General features: G+C 37.8%; 1 protein-coding gene across 7 annotated transcripts in view; it reads right to left on the minus strand.

Annotated features, from left to right (window-relative positions):
• Positions 1–20,934, minus strand: part of LOC114646464 (transcription factor Dp-2-like) — a 128,555-nt gene that overhangs the window by 85,859 nt on the left and 21,762 nt on the right. For 2 of the 7 annotated variants that reach the window (XM_051922919.1, XM_051922918.1), the window contains exon 2: positions 13,590–13,634. The exons of 2 other annotated variants lie outside the window; for them this stretch is intronic. Coding sequence is in view for 2 of the 5 variants with exons in the window: in XM_028794673.2 (XP_028650506.1) it covers positions 13,918–13,984 (67 nt within the window). In the remaining 3 variants the exon portion in view is untranslated. Of the gene's footprint in view, positions 1–13,589; positions 13,635–13,917; positions 14,055–20,934 lie in introns of those variants that run through there. 3 more of the 7 variants (XM_028794673.2, XM_028794672.2, XM_051922917.1) reach the window with 2 other exon arrangements.

Genomic DNA, 20,934 nt, shown 5'->3' on the forward strand with positions numbered 1-20,934 from the left:
AGAGGTTGGATGGTGTTGAAGGCGCTAGAGAAGTCTAGAAACATAATTCTTACAGCGCCACTGCCTCTGTCCAAGTGGGAGAGGGATCGATGTAGCATACAGATGATGGCATCTTCCGTTCCCACCTTCTCCTGGTATGCGAACTGCAGAGGGTCGAGGGCGTGTTGGACCTGTGGCCTCAGGTGGTGAAGCAGCAGCCGCTCCATGGTCTTCATCACATGTGATGTTAGAGCGACAGGCCGGAAGTCATTCAGCTCACTAGGACGTGATACCTTTGGGACTGGGGTGATGCAAGATGTTTTCCAAAGCCTCGGGACTTTCCCCTGTTCCAGGCTCAGGTTGAAGATGCACTGTAGAGGACCCCCCAGCTCTGATGCACAGACCTTCAGCAGTCGTGGCGATACTCCATCTGGACCTGCTGCTTTGCTGGCACGAAGTTGCCTCAGCTCTCTGCTCACTTGCGCTGCTGTAATTGTGGGTGGGGATGTCTCTCCTATGTTGGTATCAGCAGAAGGATGTGTAGAGACTGCAGTACTCCGAGGTGAGAGTGGGTTAGGGTGGTCAAACCTGTTAAAGAAGATGTTCATTTGGTTTGCTCTCTTCACATCTCTCTCGATGGTGGTACCCCGCTTCGAGCTGCAGCCAGTGATGATCTTCATCCCATCCCACACTTCCTTCATGCTGTTGTTCTGCAACTTCTGCTCCAGCTTTCTCCTGTACTGCTCCTTCGCCGCCCTGAGCTGGACTCGGAGTTCCTTCTGCACGCGCTTGAGCTCATGATGATCACCGTCTTTATAGGCCCTTTTCTTCTGGTTCAAAAGGCCCTTGATGTCACTTGTAATCCATGGCTTGTTGTTAGCATAGCAGCGTACAGTTCTTACTGGAACTACAGTGTCCATACAGAAGTTGATGTAGTCAGTAGTGCAGTCAACAACCTCCTCAATGTTCTCACTATGTGATCCCTGCAGGATATCCCAGTCTGTAGTTCCAAAACATTGTCTCAGAGCATTCTCAGCCTCCGGGGTCCACTTCCTGAATGATCGTGTGGTTACAGGTAGGACTCTCACTTTTGGTTTGTAGTGAGGCTGAAGCAGAACCAGGTTATGATCTCCTTTCCCAAGCGCAGGCAGCGGGGTGGCACTGTATGCATCTTTAACGTTTGCATACAGTAAATCAATAGTCTTATTTCCCCGGGTGTTGCAGTCCACATACTGGGAAAATGCAGGTAATGTTTTGTCCAGCGTCACATGGTTAAAGTCTCCAGCGATTAGCACAAGTGCTTCGGGGTGCTGCGTTTGTAACTTAGCAACAGCAGAATGGATGATGTCACTCGCTATCTCCACGTCCACCCGAGGAGGAATATACACGATGACAACAATGACGTGTCCAAACTCTCTAGGCAAGTAATAGGGACGCAGACTTACGGCCAACAGTTCGATGTCCCTGCAGCAAGTGGAGATTTTGACTTTAACATGTCCAGAGTTACACCACCGTGTATTAACATAGAGAGCGAGTCCTCCTCCTTTGTGCTTCCCACAGGTACTTGCGTCTCTGTCCGCTCTAACTGTGCTAAACCCGGGTAGCTCCACATTAGCATCTGGGATGGTGTTAGTTAGCCACGTTTCGCAGAAACACAACAAACTGCATTCTCTGAAGGTTCTGACATTTTTCACCAGCGCAGCCAGTTCGTCGATCTTATTTGAGATTGAGTTCACATTCCCCAGAATAACAGAAGGCACCGAAGGCTTAAAACGGCACTTTCTCGCAAGCCGCTTCAGCCCTATGGAAGCGCATCAGGGCCACTGTGAAGAAAAAAAAATATGGACACGGAAGAAAAAAACAAACTATATGTCGAGAATAAATTCGACATGTTGACTATATCAAGATTAAAGTCGACATTTCCACTTTATTCTCATAGTTTATTTTATAATTAAAGTAGAATGTTGTAAACTAAACTTCATCCTAAAATCAATGTTTAATTTACTAGATTTTCTCAAACCCCGTCACACGTTAATGCAGCACATCAAATACTTTGTGTTAAGTGTTCCCCGACTCAGTCGTTAATCACTACGCTTCTTAAACTGACTTCCTCCGCACTAAGAGCAGGCGCCTGCAGCAATCACCGCACAGAATCCATTCACTTCATGATATTCCTGCTCTCTACCAAAACCCCAGTTCCTATCTTTCCTTTTTTCTCCACATTACCAATCACCACACGATAAACGTCTTTGTGAAATTAAAACTAGTTATTAACTTAGCCGACGGAGTGTTCAGAACTTTAAAAATATCTTCGTTATACATGTTTAATTATGCCATCCATTCAGAGCTACGCCCATCTCTGAACGAGTCGATAGCACATCGCAGAATGAATACAAGCAAAACATACATTAGCAAGTACAAAAACAAGTACAACTTGGCTTGCAGTATTATCCAGTAGTATAGAAACAGTATTTACACATCTGACCTTTTAAAACTAAAGTATCTCCAGGCGACGGACGTGACTCCTTTTTTTCGGCAAAAGTTCTTCTGTTCATCACATGTTCAACTTTACTTTTAGTTCAGTTTCGGAATGCTCTCTGTCCATTTTCACCGCGCGGCATACCTATGCTACCGCCCACTATTTGGTGGTGTAGCAGTGAAAAAGAGCCCTAGTGCACAAATCTGTGTTTAGCAGTGTAGCAGTGAAAAAGGTCCCCACTAAAACAGTTTCCCGCTGCGCCATGTTCCGAACGTCGTTTACGCAATTTAAACTGGTGTTGCGGTATAAGAAAAATCCACATCATAAAAAAAATAAAAAATGGTTTTCGGTATGAACCGGTATACCGCCCAGCACTAATGGACGGCTAGGGTTATATTATATATAGTCCTAGATCCAATACAGATACTCTCCAGTCCAGTTCAGTTCAGTGTTTGATGAGTCCCTTGGCATTCCAAAAAATGAGGAAGAGGAGTTATTTAGTTTGTACACATATTTGATAGGGGAGCAAGAAGGAATGTGTAGCTAACACATGTTATGGAGCTAATCATATTAATATAATCAGCATATATGCTAATTTCAATGATGGCTATGGTCAGAAAGATATCGGAACAGGAAGGGGTATTTTTGTGTTTATAAGGATGTGATTATATGAGGTCTGTCCGGAAAAATTCCAGCCATTGTTAATAACGATTGTATCTTCTTTAATAAATCTATTTTTCATATTACATGGCTGGATACTTTTTGGACAGGCCTCATATTCTGAGATGGCTAAACACTGTCTTGAATTAAAAATATCTTAGTTGAGTTAGTTTTGTAAATCAAAAACATTAGTCAGATACAAGGGGCATTGCCTAAGAAGAGCAAAATATAGTTGGCATATACAGTGGAACCTCGGTTCACGACCATAATTTGTTCCAAAACTCTGGTCATAAACCGATTTGGTCGTGAACCAAAGCAATTTCCCCCATAGGATTGTACGTAAATACAATTAATCCGTTCCAGACGTTACGAACTGTATGTAAATATATTTTTTTAAAGATTTTTAAGCACAAATATAGTTAATTACACCACAGAATGCACATCGTAATAGTAAACTAAATGTAAAAACATTGAATAACAGTGAGAAAACCTTGAACAACAGAGAAAACTAACATTGCAAGAGTTCGCGCTATAGCCTTACAACCCGATCGCTGTATAAACGCTTTTTTTTTAAATGAGTCTTAAGCACAGGGGGGAAAAAAAAAGGAACATTTGAACAAATCCGAACTTTATTTAAAAACCAACCACAAGCAACATTGCAGCAGTTCACGCTATAGCCTTACAACCCGATCGCAGGGGAAAAAAATGAACATTTGAAAAATCCGTAACTTAATAAACAACCAAGAAAAGTAACATTGCAACAATTCATGCTACGAACCGAAAAATGAACATTTAAAAAATTCGTAATACAAAAACTAACCATAAACCACCTAGAAAACTAACCTTGCATGAGTCGAGTTCTGGCATGAAGTGAGGAGGAACTGGGTGGAGAGGAGGTTACAGTGCTTAGAAGCCATGGTTAACTGCAAAAGCACACGAAATACTGTAGAGCACAAAGAGTTCACAGGTAAAGCAGGCACGTCTGACTGAGAACAATGAACAGGGAGATGCTGAACACATGCTTAAATACAGTAATTGGCGCGTACGAACCAGAAGGGAAATGAAATAGAGCACAAAGAGTTCACAGCGAAAGCACGCACGCATGTCTGACCGAGAACAATGCAACACGTGCGGAAATCATCGGCGCACACAAACTGAAAGGGAAACTGGCTTGTTCGTATACCGAGTGTGTGGTCGTGAACCGAGGCAAAAGTTTGGCAAACTTTTTGGTCGTAAACCGATTTGTACGTGTACTGAGACGTTTGTGAAAACGATGTTCCACTGTACCTATATATAGTGAGGTTTCTGAACTCTTTTAGGACCAAAAACGAGATGACATGCCAAAGTGCGACTGCTGCATCTTTGGATGACTGTTTATCTGTTGCAGAGGCAACCACAGATTTGCAGCGCAGCAGCAGAGCGCTGCAGAAACAACTACGAGCCGATCAAGATTGCGCTATGTGCGCCTGTCGCCAATGGGTGATGCAAAGGACATTATAAATGCAGGGAACAGTATAACTTGGTCACTGACCTGGCCCCAACTATGCCTGTTTGCTGTGTCTGTGTATAGGAGAGTAGTAGCTCCTGCTTCAATAAATAACCCTGCTGTTCCTGTTTCAGGTTGAATAAAGCTGGTTATGCTAAAGTACTGAGACTCAGCCTCGTGTTTTGAGGTGCAAGACAGGAACTCCCGCATCACAATATATATAGGGTGAGCCAAAATGATGTACCATATTTCTCAAGGTCATTGCGCAAGGTAGAGGCAGCCAAGTTGGTTGGGGTGAGGGTCTTTTGATAGGTGATCCCTTGTAGTTTTCAGTCAGCAACATGCCTAGGTCCGTTGCGTATTGTGCTTTTGCTTTCGAAGAGTTCTTCAAAAACTACAAATCCATCATGACTACATGACGCACCTTCCGAATGCACTTCTGCATTCCTCCTAACAGAAATCCCAAATCGGAAAACAATTCTTCAGTGGATGGCTAAATTTAGACTGAAGGTTACAACATTGAACAGAAAATCTCCAGGCTGTCCTCGTACTGTATGAACACCTGAAAACATCCATGCTGTAAGGGCATGAATTTTGCAGTCTCCTAGACATTCAGTGTGCAAACATGCCTTAGGCATTTCCAACACACTTTTGAGGATGATTTTGCATGATGGCCTTAATTTCCATCATTACGAAAAGATGGTAGTGCAGGAACTCACTGAGAGAGACTGGGAGAGCCATAGAGAGTCGTGCGCAAACACTCTGCAAACCGTTCATCGAAATGATATCGTCATGTGCAGCGACAATGCACATTTCCATTTGAATGGTTGCATAAATAAGCAAAACTTTCACTAATGGTCTGAAACCAACCCCCGTGCACTTCAGAGACCCCCCGTACAGTGAGTGTGTTATAGTTTGGTTTGCCGTTGCAGAATTTGGCATTGTAGGTCCTTACTTTTTTGAGGAGGGAGAAGCAATGGTCACTGTCACTTCAGAACGTTACATTGAAATGCTAGAGAACTTTCTGCAGCCCCAACTGGAAGAAATGGAAGTGATGGATGCATGGTTTCAACAGAATGGAGCAACAGTTAATTCGGCATGGAGATCCATGCAAGTTTTGCAGGAGAGGTTTCCAGGGAATCTGATCTCCCTGCTCAGCAATGTCAGGTGTTCTTCACATTCGCCTGATCTTGCTCTGTGCGATTTCTTCTTGTGGGGCTATCTCAAATTGACACACCAATGTCAAAACCTGGAAGCCCTCAAGGATGCCATTCACCTTGAAATGGCTGAACGAGTCATGCGTGCATTCAGAAATTGTCTCGAAGAGTGTACCGCTAATGATGACCACCACCTTGAAGACATCATTTTTAAAACACAGTGAAAAATAATCTATTTTGTATGTCCTTTCTTGTGTCGTAATGAAATTTATTTTATCTTGTAGTATTTCTGTAGAATGAATGTTTGGCTCACCGTGCGTGTGTGTGTTTGTGTGTTTATAATATTATATATATATATATATATATATATATATATATATACACACACACATACATTTTTTATATATTACATATATATATATATATATATATATATATATATATATAAATATATGCATACATATACATACACTAATGAGTAATGTAACATATCAGGTTGGCCTTATGAAGAGAGGCAGCAAAAAGTTCAAGAGAAAGGTGGAAGTGGACAGGGGAAAAACCTTGTCTAGCACCTATACAAATTTGGAAGTGTTGAGATTTATCAGAGTTAATAAGGATGTTTATTAAGGAGACGATTTAGAAAATTTAATTCATACTAGTGAATCACACTTAAAAACCCATCACATTAAAATGTGCTAATAAAAGACCAAATTCATGTGAGGAAATGTGTTTTCTACATCTAATGAAAGGATTGCACATGGTGATAGAAAAGCCAAGGCAAAATCTTTTGTGTAAAAAGATGACAGATATAAATTTGTCTAGTCTAGTTGGACTAGCTTATTAAAATGTTTGTAGGAGATAGGCAAGGTGTTGGAGTAGCAGATTGCCAAAAGAATTCAGACACCATACTGAAAATTGAAAATTTCAGGAGCATCTTTATCAAGTTTTGGCATGAGAGAAAACAGAAACTGTATTAATAGAAGTATTCAAATTTGTGGGGAAGACCTCCACTGAGGTCTGGTGACCTCCCATTATTCATAGAATTCATGCCCTCCTTGAGATCTCGCAGTAAGAAGGGAGGTGGCTCTAGTCAAGAACCTACCTCTTCAGTGAGCTTTTAAAGGCCCAGACTTGTCTTGAGAAATATTCTGAATACAATTCAAGGGAATGTTTACTGATCTCATCACATTTATTAGAAGTAACTCCAGACTTATCTATGATAAATGTCACGAATACAAAAGATTTACTGTTAACAGTTCAAGAGTCAACAGTATGATAGGTTTGGTGCCATTGCCTTTATGGGTTATTCCTTACCTTATACCCTTTAAGACAATTTTGCCTATTGTTTTTAACATCTCCCTCAAACAGCACACCATAGCCCAGGGTCTCCAAATCCAGCCCTTGAGCACTACTGTGGCTGCAGGTTTTCATTTTAAAACTTTTCTTAATTAGTGACCTGTTTTTGCTGCCAATTAACTTTTCCCTTCATTTTAATTACTGTTTTTTAAGATTCAGTCCTCTGAATTGCTTAATTTTGTCCTTAAATGGTACCAAAAAAGAAATGAAATGTGAAGTGAGCAAATATATGACCAGCTAAATCAGGGCCTCAAACTCCAACAAATTTCACTCCAACCGATTTCTTAATTACAACCTAATTTTTGTTGTTGTTTTGTTCAATTTGTTGAATTGCTATTATTAAATTCCATGGCTTGATGGTGATTTCATTCTGCCACAGCAGGTTATTTCCAGAACTGTTGATCAATAATACTCAGGCCTACACCTTTCTTTATTTTGAGATATTGTAAGACAGAAATATGTTAGCTGTCATTTATTGGCTCATTTTGTATCTCATTATTGTTTGGCTGCTAAATAAGGAAAAAAATAAGTAATGGGTCCGAGTTTTAAAAAGCAAGTCAATAAAGATTACAGGAAAAGACTTAATTAGCAGCAAAAACTGGTCACTACTCAAGGAAAGAGTTAGAATAAAAAAACCTGCAGCCACAGTAGCGCTTCAGGACCTGAATTGAGGACCTTCCCTTTGATAAGGGCTAATAATACTCAATAGACCTCAGATTAGCTGAATAAGTCAAACACATTACACATTACTCCAAAACATATTTCTGAATTAAAATGTGCTTATAATTTTAATGCCATTATCCTGAAACTTTGGTGAAAAACACTCCTTGGTAAACCTACTTGTGGGATTAAGCATCTTTGTTCTGTAGCACTGGAAACATCACTGGGGCTAGCGTTTTGTGTATGTTAAAATTAATGTAAATATTATCAAGAACAAAAAAAGTTATACTCCTACTTTTTTCTTCTGAAAATCCAAAATTGTGCAGAGTAAAACAAATAAAATCACTCGATCTCACCAAATCCATAGAAAAGTGGTTTTCATCAACCAAAGTGGGAAGAGTGGGAAGGATACCAAACTACAATAGCCTGTACACTGAATTTTACTCTTTTAACAAACACAAAATTAATGTTTTTTGGAGTAATATGTGAATTTTACTTAATTAACAAAACACCTAATAAAAGATTCCTATTTGACCCTATTAAGATACCAGAGCAAGTGATATTGAATGTCTATATAATGCAGGGAAAAAACAGAAATATCCTGAAGAAAAGCCTTGCATAGATGGTGGGATGTCTACTGAAGCTCAGAGGTGGACAAAACAGAAAATTGGTTGGTTTATTTCTACACAACTTCAGTACAGGTGATCCCTTGACTGGGATTCCAACTAAGCATTCTGGAACTGGGTGTGGACCAGAAGCAACATCTGTAATAACATGTGACTGCTACCTCTGTTTCATCACTGCTCTGCTGCTGTCTGACTGACATTTCCAGCCCAATCAATACACAGTTATCTCAGTCAATGAATATTTACTATCATTCACAGGTTCCACTGCCAATAATGTCTTTCTGCCCAGAAATCGAAAGACTGAAAATAGACTGTAGATTGAAAATCCCTAATTCTATTAGAAGACATTTATTTTGGCAAAGGTTACATTTTTACCTTCATATTATGGTCAAGTTAAAATGAAAATTGTGATTGCAAACGTAACCATTAGAAATATTATCTAATATGAGAAAGCTGGAAATCCTAGTTTTCCCATAAAATGTAGATGAAACTAGCCTCTTATATACTGTTAAATAGATATAACATGTTTAATTTAAATTGGACAGGGCATAATAATCATATGGTGAGTATGTAGGGTCATGAAGTTGTGGTTCTGCATAAATGATTAATTTACAAATGTGTAAGTTTATAAGAGGGTATAGTTTTATTAATCAGTGTCACCTATTAGCATAACAAGTGAGCAAATGACAAACATTAAAGATGTGTTCTGTATGGTAGAGTTTTTTTTTTCTTACGGTCTTAAAGAGTCACCATTCATTTTTATACTGTGTTGTGGGAAATGAAGACCTGGCAATAATAAAATTTTAGCTTCCTTTTAAAAAAAGAACAATAGAAACTTCTGCTATTGTGAAAGAAAATTTCACAATCCACAACAGTCACCTGAAAGTAGTATAAAATATCACAATGTACTGCCTCTATTCTTGTCTATAGCTTTTTATACAGCATATGTCCCTCCAACAATTCAGAATAAGCTTGAACTAAAATTCCAAAATTCTACTTTATAAACAACAATTACTACTGCTTGGGCATGTGTCATAATTATACCACAAAAGAAAATTGGGGAGAGGCTCACCTTAAAGTAAGGTGCAGGGATTCTGAAATAATTAGAATTCTGCTTTGGTTTCCATATCTAAGGTATAGATATAATAAACCTATGCCTTTAGAATTGTAGGTTAAGCTATGTGACATCATACAGGCAAAACAAATCCATATTACTAACCGAGAATGGAAGGCACGGACGCAGGTACACAGCGATGGGACCAGGAGACATAGTGCGCAGGCGCCTACAGCGCGCGTCTCATAAACCGCAAGCGAAGTCTGATCCACCGCGAACGAAGGAGTCACGGCTCAAAAACGAAAGAGCTCAACTAACGTAAATAAGACATGAAGCAACAATGTGCCCATAGCTAATGACACAGCCACACAAAAAAGAGGATTCTGCACTGCACCCCAGAGTGAAACGGAAGACACTATGGAGACCGCAAAGGTCCACAAAGACAGTACGGCAGGCGCAAGAAAATACGAAACGCGCAGGCGCCTACAACGCGCTTCTGAACTAAACGTCCACACTACACAACATGGTCCGGGTAATGAGAATAAACGAACTCTCCGTATTAAACATACGGCATCCTCACACGTCCAAACCATATAGCATATGTGAATCAGATTACAGTGATGCATTATTAACAGTACAACCACAGAAAACGCTCCGTAGTAACAGTAAGTGCAATTATCCATATTACTAACGGTAGACAATGGATAACTAATGGAGTCATGGTCACAGCTCCGGCTCCAAAACGAAACTTTTCAACTAACATATTACTAACCGAGAATGGAAGGCACGGACGCAGGTACACGGCGATGGGACCTGGAGACATAGTGCGCAGGCGCCTACAGCGCGCGTCTCATAAACCGCAAGCAAAGTCTGATCCACTTTGAACGAAGGAGTCACGGCTCAAAAACAAAAGAGCTCAACTAACGTAAATAAAACATGAAGCAACAATGCGCCCATAGCTAACAACTAACGACACAGCCACACAGAAAAGAGGATTCTGCACTGCACCCCAGAGTCAAACGGAAGACACTACGGAGACCGCAAAGGTCCACAAAGATAGTACGGCAGGCGCAAGAAAATACGAAGGGCGCAGGCGCCTACAACGCGCTTCTGAACTAAACGTCCACACTACACAACATGGTCCGGGTAATGAGAATAAACAAACTCTCCGTATTAAACGAACGCCATCCTCACACCATATAGCATATGTGAATCACATTACAGTGATGCATTATTAACAGTACAACCACAGAAAACGCTCCGTATTAACAGTAAGTGCAATTATCCATATTACTAAACGGTAGACAATGGATAACTAATGGAGTCACAGACACGGCTCCGGCTCCAAAACGAAACTTTTCAACTAACGGACATACAGAAACGAGCCCGCCTGAATACAATTAATGAACACAGGCACCTCTCAAACAGCAGAGGCAATAGATAAACGAAGAAAGGAACGACAAACAGCCGCTAAACAATTCCGCCAATTAGCTGACAACGCATTCTGTAATAAGTCCACTATTAATGAACATTCATTAGGATTAATGAATATCATTTGCTGTCATTGTCATTCACTTAACTTCCCTGAAGAAACAACTGGCAATACAACTAATGAGTTTACACGTTGTTGTCAAAGGGGTCAGTTTAGACTGCCTCCTTTAGATGATTATCCTGAATATCTACTGATGTTTCTAACTAACAATGTACCCGAAAGTAAAAACTTTATGGACTGCATTAGATCCTATAATAGTTCATTTGCTTTTGCATCTACTGGGGTAAATATCAGGCCACCAGCTGGCAATGGCCCATACTGCTTTCGCGTATGTGGACAATTACTACATCGGATTGGAACAGTACACCCTGAGCCAAATCACGAACGCAAATATGCACAGATCTACGTGTTAGATCCAGATGACGCAATCTATCAACGATTTTACTACAAATGTTGTGTATAAAGAAATATTCCAATAGATCTTTCTAATGTGCCATGCTATGGGTTCTTTACTTCCTTTGTTCGTCATCTACACCTTTACACTCCAATATATCTCATACATTCATCAATGTATTTCGGGTTACCCAACCCCGGGGGTTGGCGAGCGAAGCGAGCAGGGGGCAGAGCCCCCTTGTGATAGAATAACTCAAGAAACTGAAGGCGAGTCATAAGATAAAAGACTGAGAAAGAGCAGAAGGAAATGACACTACGATACTGTATACTACCAAGCAATGATGGCAAACAACACAAAAGTAGTTACAACAATCAGCAGACTAAATATAGGTCTGTAAAGTTTCCAATAAAAATAAACATCAAGAAAATGTTACGAGAAGTACACAATGAACAAAATAATGAGAAAAACCACAGTACCACATAAATACATCACAAGGAGATAAATACTACTGAGAAATTAGTACCAATAGGAGCTATTTAACAAATAGGTACACTGCTAATACACATAAATATAAAAAACACAGAATGAGTATAAGCAGGGAAACCAAATATGAAAATGGTAGAAGGTATGGATTTGGAGTATAGTCTTGAGTAAACTAGATAAAAGGAAGATATTAGGAGTATTAAAAGTATGTTAACTTTGAGATCTGGATATATTGTTGCATTTTGTTAAATGGGGTCTCAATAATGTATCAACAAAAATAATGGCTTGAGTATTATCTGAGATGAGGCACTTGTGAAATTAACTATAGGATTAACAGTAAAGAAGAAAATAAAGATTATTATAATAAAGCTTAACTTAAAAATGGATGACAGAAATAAAGGGCTCAAAACAGTGAAGAATTGAAGAAACACTTTTTTTTTTTAATCTCGTCTCCTCTTTTCACCTTGGGTGGGGTTTGAATTTTGTTTTGTTGTTCTCCTTTGTATTTACTTCAAATGGCATGGTTTTATGTATTAGGTTGTTTTTATTTGTGTGATTGAGCAGCAGGCCACTATAAGTTCTAGTTGTTGAAAATAAAGGAAATGAAGAACTAAACTTGCCCATGTTGATAAAAATCACCACCTTTCCAAATTAGAATATAAAAGTAATTACACTGAAAATAACAAAAGTAATCTGTGCCAAATAGTGCCACATTTTAACAAGCATTACCAAAATGTGTTGCTACCACTATTTGAGTGACCAAATTAGGCTGAACTCAAAAATCAGTTAAAGCTATTCAAACACAAGACTGGCGGACTTGACCTTTATTATTACATTAATGAAACCCATGTTAAATGATCAATACACTACTCAAAATTCAGAAGCCATGCATGTAAGTTTTATCCAAAACAATTCTGCGGTAAAAATAATAATAAAAAAAAAAGTATACACCTTAATTTTCCATATGCTGTCTTTCATACAGGTACTTTATTGCCTCAGAGATGCTAGCCTGGGAACCTTCATATTGCCTTTGCTAACCTTTCTGAGGACAATGGCAGATTATTTCCCCAAGGTGTCAGCAACTGAGTGTTGCAAACCCACACTACACTCTGCCTGATAAATAGTCATAAAGCACTGGAATGCATTGGCTTCCTTTATGAGCAAACAATAGCTCTACTTAATTAGAATACAGCTGACCACCATTCCTCGGCATGCTCTTTTGTCCTGACAAGACTCCTCAGCACATGCACATAAAAAAGGAAAAAAGGTTTGTGCAATACCTACATGCTCTAAATGAAACTAATATTTTGAAAAGCAACTTTTGCTTTTGTTAACCATTGAATTTAATTACAGAATTACAAACACACAAATTAAAAAGGAAATAATTCAAAATGTAGAGAAAAAGAAATAAGACCATTAAATAACAGTATCACTTTATAAATCATCCAATGTCTGTTGCTTTTCTTTTTTATTTTTTTTTTAATTTAGAAAAAAAATTACCTTTAATAAAACAGATCAAAAAGGAATAAGTGGGAACTAATCAGAAGAAAAAAGTTACAGAAATAGTCTTTCATCTTCAAGTACATAGTTAATTCATTGATTTGAATAAAGTATCAAAAAATGTCCCCACACAAAAGTACCAAGGAGACAAGTACAATTTTCACAAGACATGAAATATGTGCCTTAAACTTTTTAGATTTCAGTCTAAATGTAGGACATTTGTCTATATTGGTATGGTAAATAAATCACATATGCAAAACTACCGGTTTTTGTTCCAGAAATCAAAACATCAGTCCTTCAAAATCATTCTACAAAAATAAATAATAATAAGGTTGAAAGCTTGTAAGAAATATTTCATGTAAGGTTAATTTTATCAGTTATTCTAGCAACAAAGTCAGTTAAGTTTGCCCCTCCCCCTACACCATGCACTTAGCTTGACAAACTTCCAGTGTGCTCAGACTCTCGCATGACAGAGGCTGTTTACAGCTTGCAGGGGATCTCAAGCCAGCAGAGAGAACGAATAGCACAAAACTCCAGGAAGACACATAAAATGCAGTAACTCTTAGAATCAGAATACAAGAAATAATTTACCTGGGGTGAAAACGCATGCCACTGGCTCGCTGCAGCATGGAATACACTCCACAGTCTTTGTTACCATTCAATGGAAACTTGAGCCTTAGCTAGTTAGGCAGCAGCAGCAGAGCTCAGAGCACATCCATCTACAACCCAAACAAAGTCTGAAAAGACACTTTTCAGGCAGGCCAGGCTCCACCTTTGTGCCTGTCTGTGATAAGTCTGAAATGCTTATGACTCTCCAATGATCCAATAACAATTATAACATGCTAACTTGAGAAAGCTGCTCAGCTTATATTAGATGACTTTAAGAGCAAAAGGAGCATAAATAGCCTTACAGAACATAATATTTAACTGAATGCATCTTTCTATGCATCTTTTTCAAAGTAAGGATCTCTAAAAAAAAAAAACCCTGATCACTTATTTCAGTTTATTGAATAGTCACAACTGATGACCATCTAATATGGTCTTGGCGTCATTAACAAAAGCACGTTATCAAAATTGCTTACCAAGTTACTCTGCACTTACTCAAGTTATATAAAATTGTATAAATAAGCCATGCTGGGGTGAAGTTCATTAGGACTGAAGGCTGCATGTAAGTAGCACACACAAATTCCCCAAAACAATAAGGCTAACATGACTGGGCTAATAAGACTAAGTGTCCTTAAAACTGATAGCATTGACAAAAAAATAATTTAACAAATATAAAAAAAAAAAAAAAAGAAAAAAAGAAAGGCAAACCTACCTGAGCACCTTCAGCTGGACTCAGAGCACATACAACTTTTTTGAAATTTGTGTGACTCACATTAAAATGGTTCACAGTCTGTTCAGCTGTGATAAGATGGTTAATTGGGTGTATATGGCTTAATAAGAGAGACCGGTATTGAAGATACAGGATCACACTTTTTTTCTACAGTGACTCGATTTAATTCTTTGACATTATTTACGTATTAACACATTTTGTGTTACACCCTAAAAATTCATAGTGACATAATTTCAATCTGTGCTGCATCACTTGCATTTTTGGATACACAGAACTATTACACTTTATGTTCATGCCACTGTTTTGAAGTAAACATTCCATGAATAATAATTTTATGGGATGCTGCTGATACTGTACCAAATTTAATATAGGTCACAGAAAAGTTTTTTAATGATTATACTCTATTCAGGATATGATACTTTCCATAATTGTTTCATTCACATAGAATAACTTCCATGAAATAAATTTAGCAAAAACCATGGTAGTTCCCTCTAGACTATAAAAGTTTAAAACTACCATTAAACTACCTGACAGAAAGCAAAAAAAATTGTATTATTTGCCCTATATTACTCAGAAGTAAATGTACAACTATTGATTTTATTTATACAGTAATACCCCAAAAACATTCCTTTTGCACCTTGTCCTTTGATTCATAACACAAGTACAGTATTTATTCACTGTTTAGATTAAACAGCATTTTTATTTCTTAAGTACAATGAACATGAGCCATTTTTTTGCATTTTCAGTATTTTCTTAAGTAAGCCATGCTTAAAGGACAATGTAAATCTGTATGCTGCATGTGTCTGATTTTTTGAACACCTTTAAAATAAGCAATTACACTTGTCAAATGGCAGTCATCCCTGTTCTTTCATTTTTCAATTTTTAAAAAAGTGTCATTTTCCAGAGAATCATTCAGAGATATAAATATTCAGTTCCTAAAAGCACTAAATGCATCTTGCTGCTATAAACCGTATTCTTGAAATTTTCCAAAAATGCTTGTGATAGTGTGAGGCTCAAAATGACTGATGGTTAACATATGGCCACATCATAATAGCCAAGCACTTGAATTGTGAAAGCGGACCTGTGCGTAAAGCACTTTAAATTATGAATTTCTCAACAGATTGGTGATAAATAAAAGAATTCTGTGCCCTTTTTAAGAACTCCAGCCTTTTTAAACAGTTTGAAGATATGAAGTCAAGTTGATCATGGAATATGAATAGTCCTGGTATGAGTGGATGCTTCTTATTTTACAGCCACAGATGCAAGAAAAGGGAAAAGCAGATACAGAAGAAAGACAGATTAATAATGATAACATTGACTGACAGAATTGGAGATAATTCTAAAATTGAATACACGGAGTATGAAAGAGCACTGGTATGATACAAACAACAATATAAATAAGCCATGTGCATTTCTTTTTATAATTTGATGATGACCGTTAACTTCTATCTCCTCATGTGTAATGGATATACAATGTTTTCAGGAAGCATTCAGATCCTGAATGATCCTTGTGTACTCAGACCCTTCACTTTTTACACATTATGTTGTATTGCAGCCTTATGCTAAAATCATTTATATAAAATTTTTTCCTCATCAAGTAACTTCAATACCCCAGACTGACAAAGCGAAAATAAGATTTTAGAAATGACTGCAAATTTATTAAAGATTAACAAATTAAATATTACGTTGATACAAGTATTCAGACTCTTTATTCAGTACTTAGGTTAGCAATAATTACAGCTTGGACTCTTCTTGGGTATGATGCGACAAACTTTGGTTTTGTGATTTTCTGCAGTTTTTCTAAAACTATGTCAAAATGAACACCATCGGTAGACAGATATTTCCATTTTTCTCCAGAGATGTTCAATTGGGTTAAAGTCTGGGCTCTGGCTAGTTCACTTAAGAACATTTACAGTGTTGATCCTAAGCATCTCCTGTGTTGACTTTGATTTGAACTTAATGTCACTGCACTGTTAGTTGGGGCAGGCTTTCGTTAAGTGTGTTTCTGTACTTTTGCTCTGTCCAGCTTTCCCTCATTCCTGACTAGTTTTCCAGTTCCTTCCACTGAAAAACAACCCCACAGAATAATGCTGTCACCACTATGCTTCCTTTGGAATGGCATTTAGCTGGTCTGGTTTCCTCCAGAGGTGACACTTAGAACTGAGGCCAAACAAATCACTCTTGGTTTTATCAAACCAGAGAATACATTTTTTCTTACAGTCCGAGAGTCCATTAGGTGCCCTTTTTCAAACTCCAAGTGGCCTTTTTATGTATTATCTGGTCATTCTACAATAAAGCCATTATTAGTGGAATGTTGCAGTGGTGATTATCCTTTTGGAAGTTTCTCCCATCTTCACACAGGTTCTCTGGAGCTCAGCCAGATTGACTGTCAGGTTCATAGTTACCTCTGTTATCAAGGCCCATCTCTGCTGATTGCTCAGTTTGGCCAGTCAGTCAGCTCTAGGAAGAGCTGCAGTTATTTCAAACTTATTCCATTTAATAATTATGGAGGCTACTGTGCCCTTGGGAACCATCATTGCTGCAGAAATCGTTTGGAGCCTTCCCCAGATCAGCGCCCTCAACTCAATCCTGTCACTAAGCTCTGCAGGCGATTCCTTTGAATGGATAGCTTGTTTTTGCTGTGGGCCCTTATATAGAAGGGTGTGTGCCTTTTCTAATCATGTTCAATTAACTGAAGTAACCAAAGGTGTACTCCAAACAAGGCGTAGAACATCCTCAATGATGATCAATAAAATGGAAAGTACCCGAGCCAAATTTCAAATGTCACAGCAAAAGGTCTGAATATTTGTGTCAATGTGATATTTCAGTTTACCTGTAATAAATAACCATTAAACCATGTTTTTGCTTTGTCATTCTGATGTATTGAGTGTTGTTTGATGAAATAAAAAAATGAAGTTAAATGATTTTAGCAAAAGACTAACATCATAAACAACATAAAATAAAAAAATAACAAAATGAAGGGGTCTGAATACTTTCTGAATCCACTGCACTCTCCAAATGTCAGTAGTTCATCACACATTGCAAAAAAACACCATGGTGCTGCTAACTTATAGTATTAGTTTTTTCTATCCGCCCCCTAATGTGCATCGCTGGCTAGTAAAAAAAAAAAAAAACTGCACAGTACCTGTTTTTTTTTTTTTTTTTATTCTTTTTTTAGCTGTGCATGTTGTGGTAAACATAATTGTTCTGAAACTGCATTCTATGTATTACAGCTGGTGAGCTTCAATATTCCCTCTTGGGGATATTATATATCCCCCTTGGGGATTAATAAAGTATCTATCTATCTATCTATCTATCTATCTATCTAAATCATGGGAAGCAGAGACAAAAGTGGAATAGAATGGGATGTTTCAAAACAACTTTTGAAAGGGACTGTGTTAGGTAAGTTTTGACACAGATGTGGAAAGCAAAGTGAAAACACACCAACCTTTTTTTACTTAAAAATATCACATATAACCTTTACGTACATCAAAATGTGGCAGCAGTGGAAAAAAGTGTCTATGCAATGAAATATAAAACTGAAAATCTGTGTGTTAAATCAAGTACTTGAGGCTATTTAGCAAAGGTTGCTGCAGATATTGTTGTGTCTACAGTCAGAGTTGAATAGACCATGCACATCTCTTTTTTCCCTTCGTACATAGCAATGCACTCACATTTACCCGGAAGGGAAGATGGCTGACACAATAAGCTTTAAGGTACATTTCATTATATTTTCAGTTTACCAGTAAAATATAACTCAGTATACATTTTGCATGTTATATACACCGAATGAAAAAGTCTGCAAAAGAAAAAAACTTTTGCACCCACTCATATTACTGCAAAATAACTATAATTATTAATTGGATCATGTTTACTTTAACTAGCTCACTTATATTTGTAGACATACTGACGCAACATACAGTAAGGCTTCTAAATGTGATTACAAACGGCCTGGCTGCACCTTGAATTATTATACATATTTTATTGTGTACTCAAGTTTTATGCTGTAATCTTTTATAGGATGTGAACTTTGCACATACTCTCACTTTACTCAAACCTCCAATTGTCTTAATATGTTTTAAAGACATTGAAGCCCTATCAAAAGAAATAGATTTTAGAATTTAAGAAAAGCCAATAAGCTGCTGTGGAGACACAATTTCAGACTAACTTTTTTGAAAAGTGAAAATGAATTAAAAGAAATGTGATAAATAAAAAATCCCTATCGATGTATATTTGGTAGAATTTCACTCGCAAACCTCCCTACATATAGCACCATCTGGAATCTATGTACATGATTTTTTTTCAAAAACTTTCTAAGATTTAAATTTTTAAATACAATCAATTTTAGTAAAGCAGGTAGAAATATAGTAATTTTAACAGTAAGAATACTGACTAGCCGATTTGTGTCTGTTAGACATTCATTTTTATGTAAGAAGTATATACTTACAAGGTTTTATTAATCTCTAGAGTTCATCTGATGCTCAGGTATGCGTTTTCTTCTCCACTGCCACTAATCCTTTAGCATGTGATTAATTTGTAATTCAGTAATTTTGTCTATATATCATTGCTTCAGTACCTACTGATCGATTATAATGTTTAATATATGTTCAGTGGCAATGGAAAGAGAACAATGTAAAATCACTATTTGTTGCTGTATTTTAAATGGACATGGACAATAAAATATTGGCTAAACTTAAGTGTTTCATAGCAAGCCCAAAGAATGCATTTAATCATGCCATATTATTAATTTTTAAAAAGTTTTGTTAACATTTTCATTAGGTACACCTTAATAGCACCGGGTTGGATCCCCTTTTGCCTTCAGAACTGCCGTAATTCTTTGTGGCATAGATTCACCAAGGTGCTGGAAACATTCTTCAGGTATTTTGGTCCATATTGACAGGATAGCATCACGCAGTTGTTTCAGATTTGTCAGCTGCACATTCATGAATGCATATTTCCTGTTCCACCAAATCCCAAATGTGCTCTATTAGATTGGGATCTGGTGACTGTGGAGGCCAGATGAGTACAGTAAACTCATTGTCATGTTCAAGAAACCAGTTTGAGATGATCTGAGCTTTGTGACATGGCACGTTATCCTACTGGAAGCAGCCATCAGAAGATGGGTACACTGCAGTCAACAACAATATTCAGGGGGTTATGGCATTTAAATTATGCTCAATTGGTACTAAGGAGCCGAAAGTGTGCCAAGAGAATATCCCCTATACCACTACCATCAGGCTGAACCACAGAAACAAGGCAGAATTTATCCATACTTTCATGTTGTTAATGCCAAATTCTGACCCTTCCATCCAAATGTTGCACCAGAAATTGAGGCTCATTTTTCATATCTTCCATTTGTCCAATTTTGGTGAGACTGTGCAAATTACAGCCTCAGTTGCCTGTTCTTAGCTGACAGGATTGGCACCATGTGTGCTCTTCTGCTGCTGTAGCCCATCTGCTTCAAGGTTCAACATATGCATTAAGAGATGCTCTTCTATATACCTCGGTTGTAACAAGTGGTTATTTGAGTTACCGTTGCCTTTCTATCAGCTCTAACCAGTCTGGCCATTCTCCACTGACATCATCAAGGCATTTACAGATAGAACTGTTAGTCACTGGATATTTTTCCCTTTTCTCTGTAAACCCTAGAGGTGGTTGTGAGTGAAAATCCCAGATGATCAGCAGTTTCTAAGACCAGTCCCATCTGGCACGAACAAACATGCAAAGTTTAAAGTCACAAATCACCTTTCTTCCCCATTCTGATGCTCGGTTTGAACTTCAGCAGGTATTCTTGACAAAGTCTACATGCCTAAATGCATTAAGTTGCTGCCATGTGAATAGCCGATATTTATGTTAACAAGCAGTTGAAAGGGTGGACCTAATAAAGTGGGCATTGAGGCTATAACCACAGTTTCATGTATTAAAATGGGATCAAATAGATATAAGCCAGCTAACTACAAAATCCACTCTGTCCAGACGAAAGGTCCATAGATAAGACTGTGCAGGAGAATAACAAAGCAGTTCTGTCTTAGGATTCAGAATATAATGGTGCATCTTCTACCATATGTAGAAGATGGACAACAGATATAACAAATGAATAAAATACTGTTAAAGCCAGCAAACCAATAGTAATAACTAGTAAACCATATTGGATTCATGAGTTCATCTAAAAAAATTTTTCTTCCCAGTCCATAGTCAAAGGCTGTTAAACTAAATGCATAAAAACATTTTACATTGACTAAAAAGGATCCAGCACATTACTCCAAAGCTGA

This window comes from Erpetoichthys calabaricus, chromosome 2, assembly GCF_900747795.2.
Source record: "Erpetoichthys calabaricus chromosome 2, fErpCal1.3, whole genome shotgun sequence".
NCBI classification, from domain to species: Eukaryota; Metazoa; Chordata; class Cladistia; order Polypteriformes; family Polypteridae; genus Erpetoichthys; species Erpetoichthys calabaricus.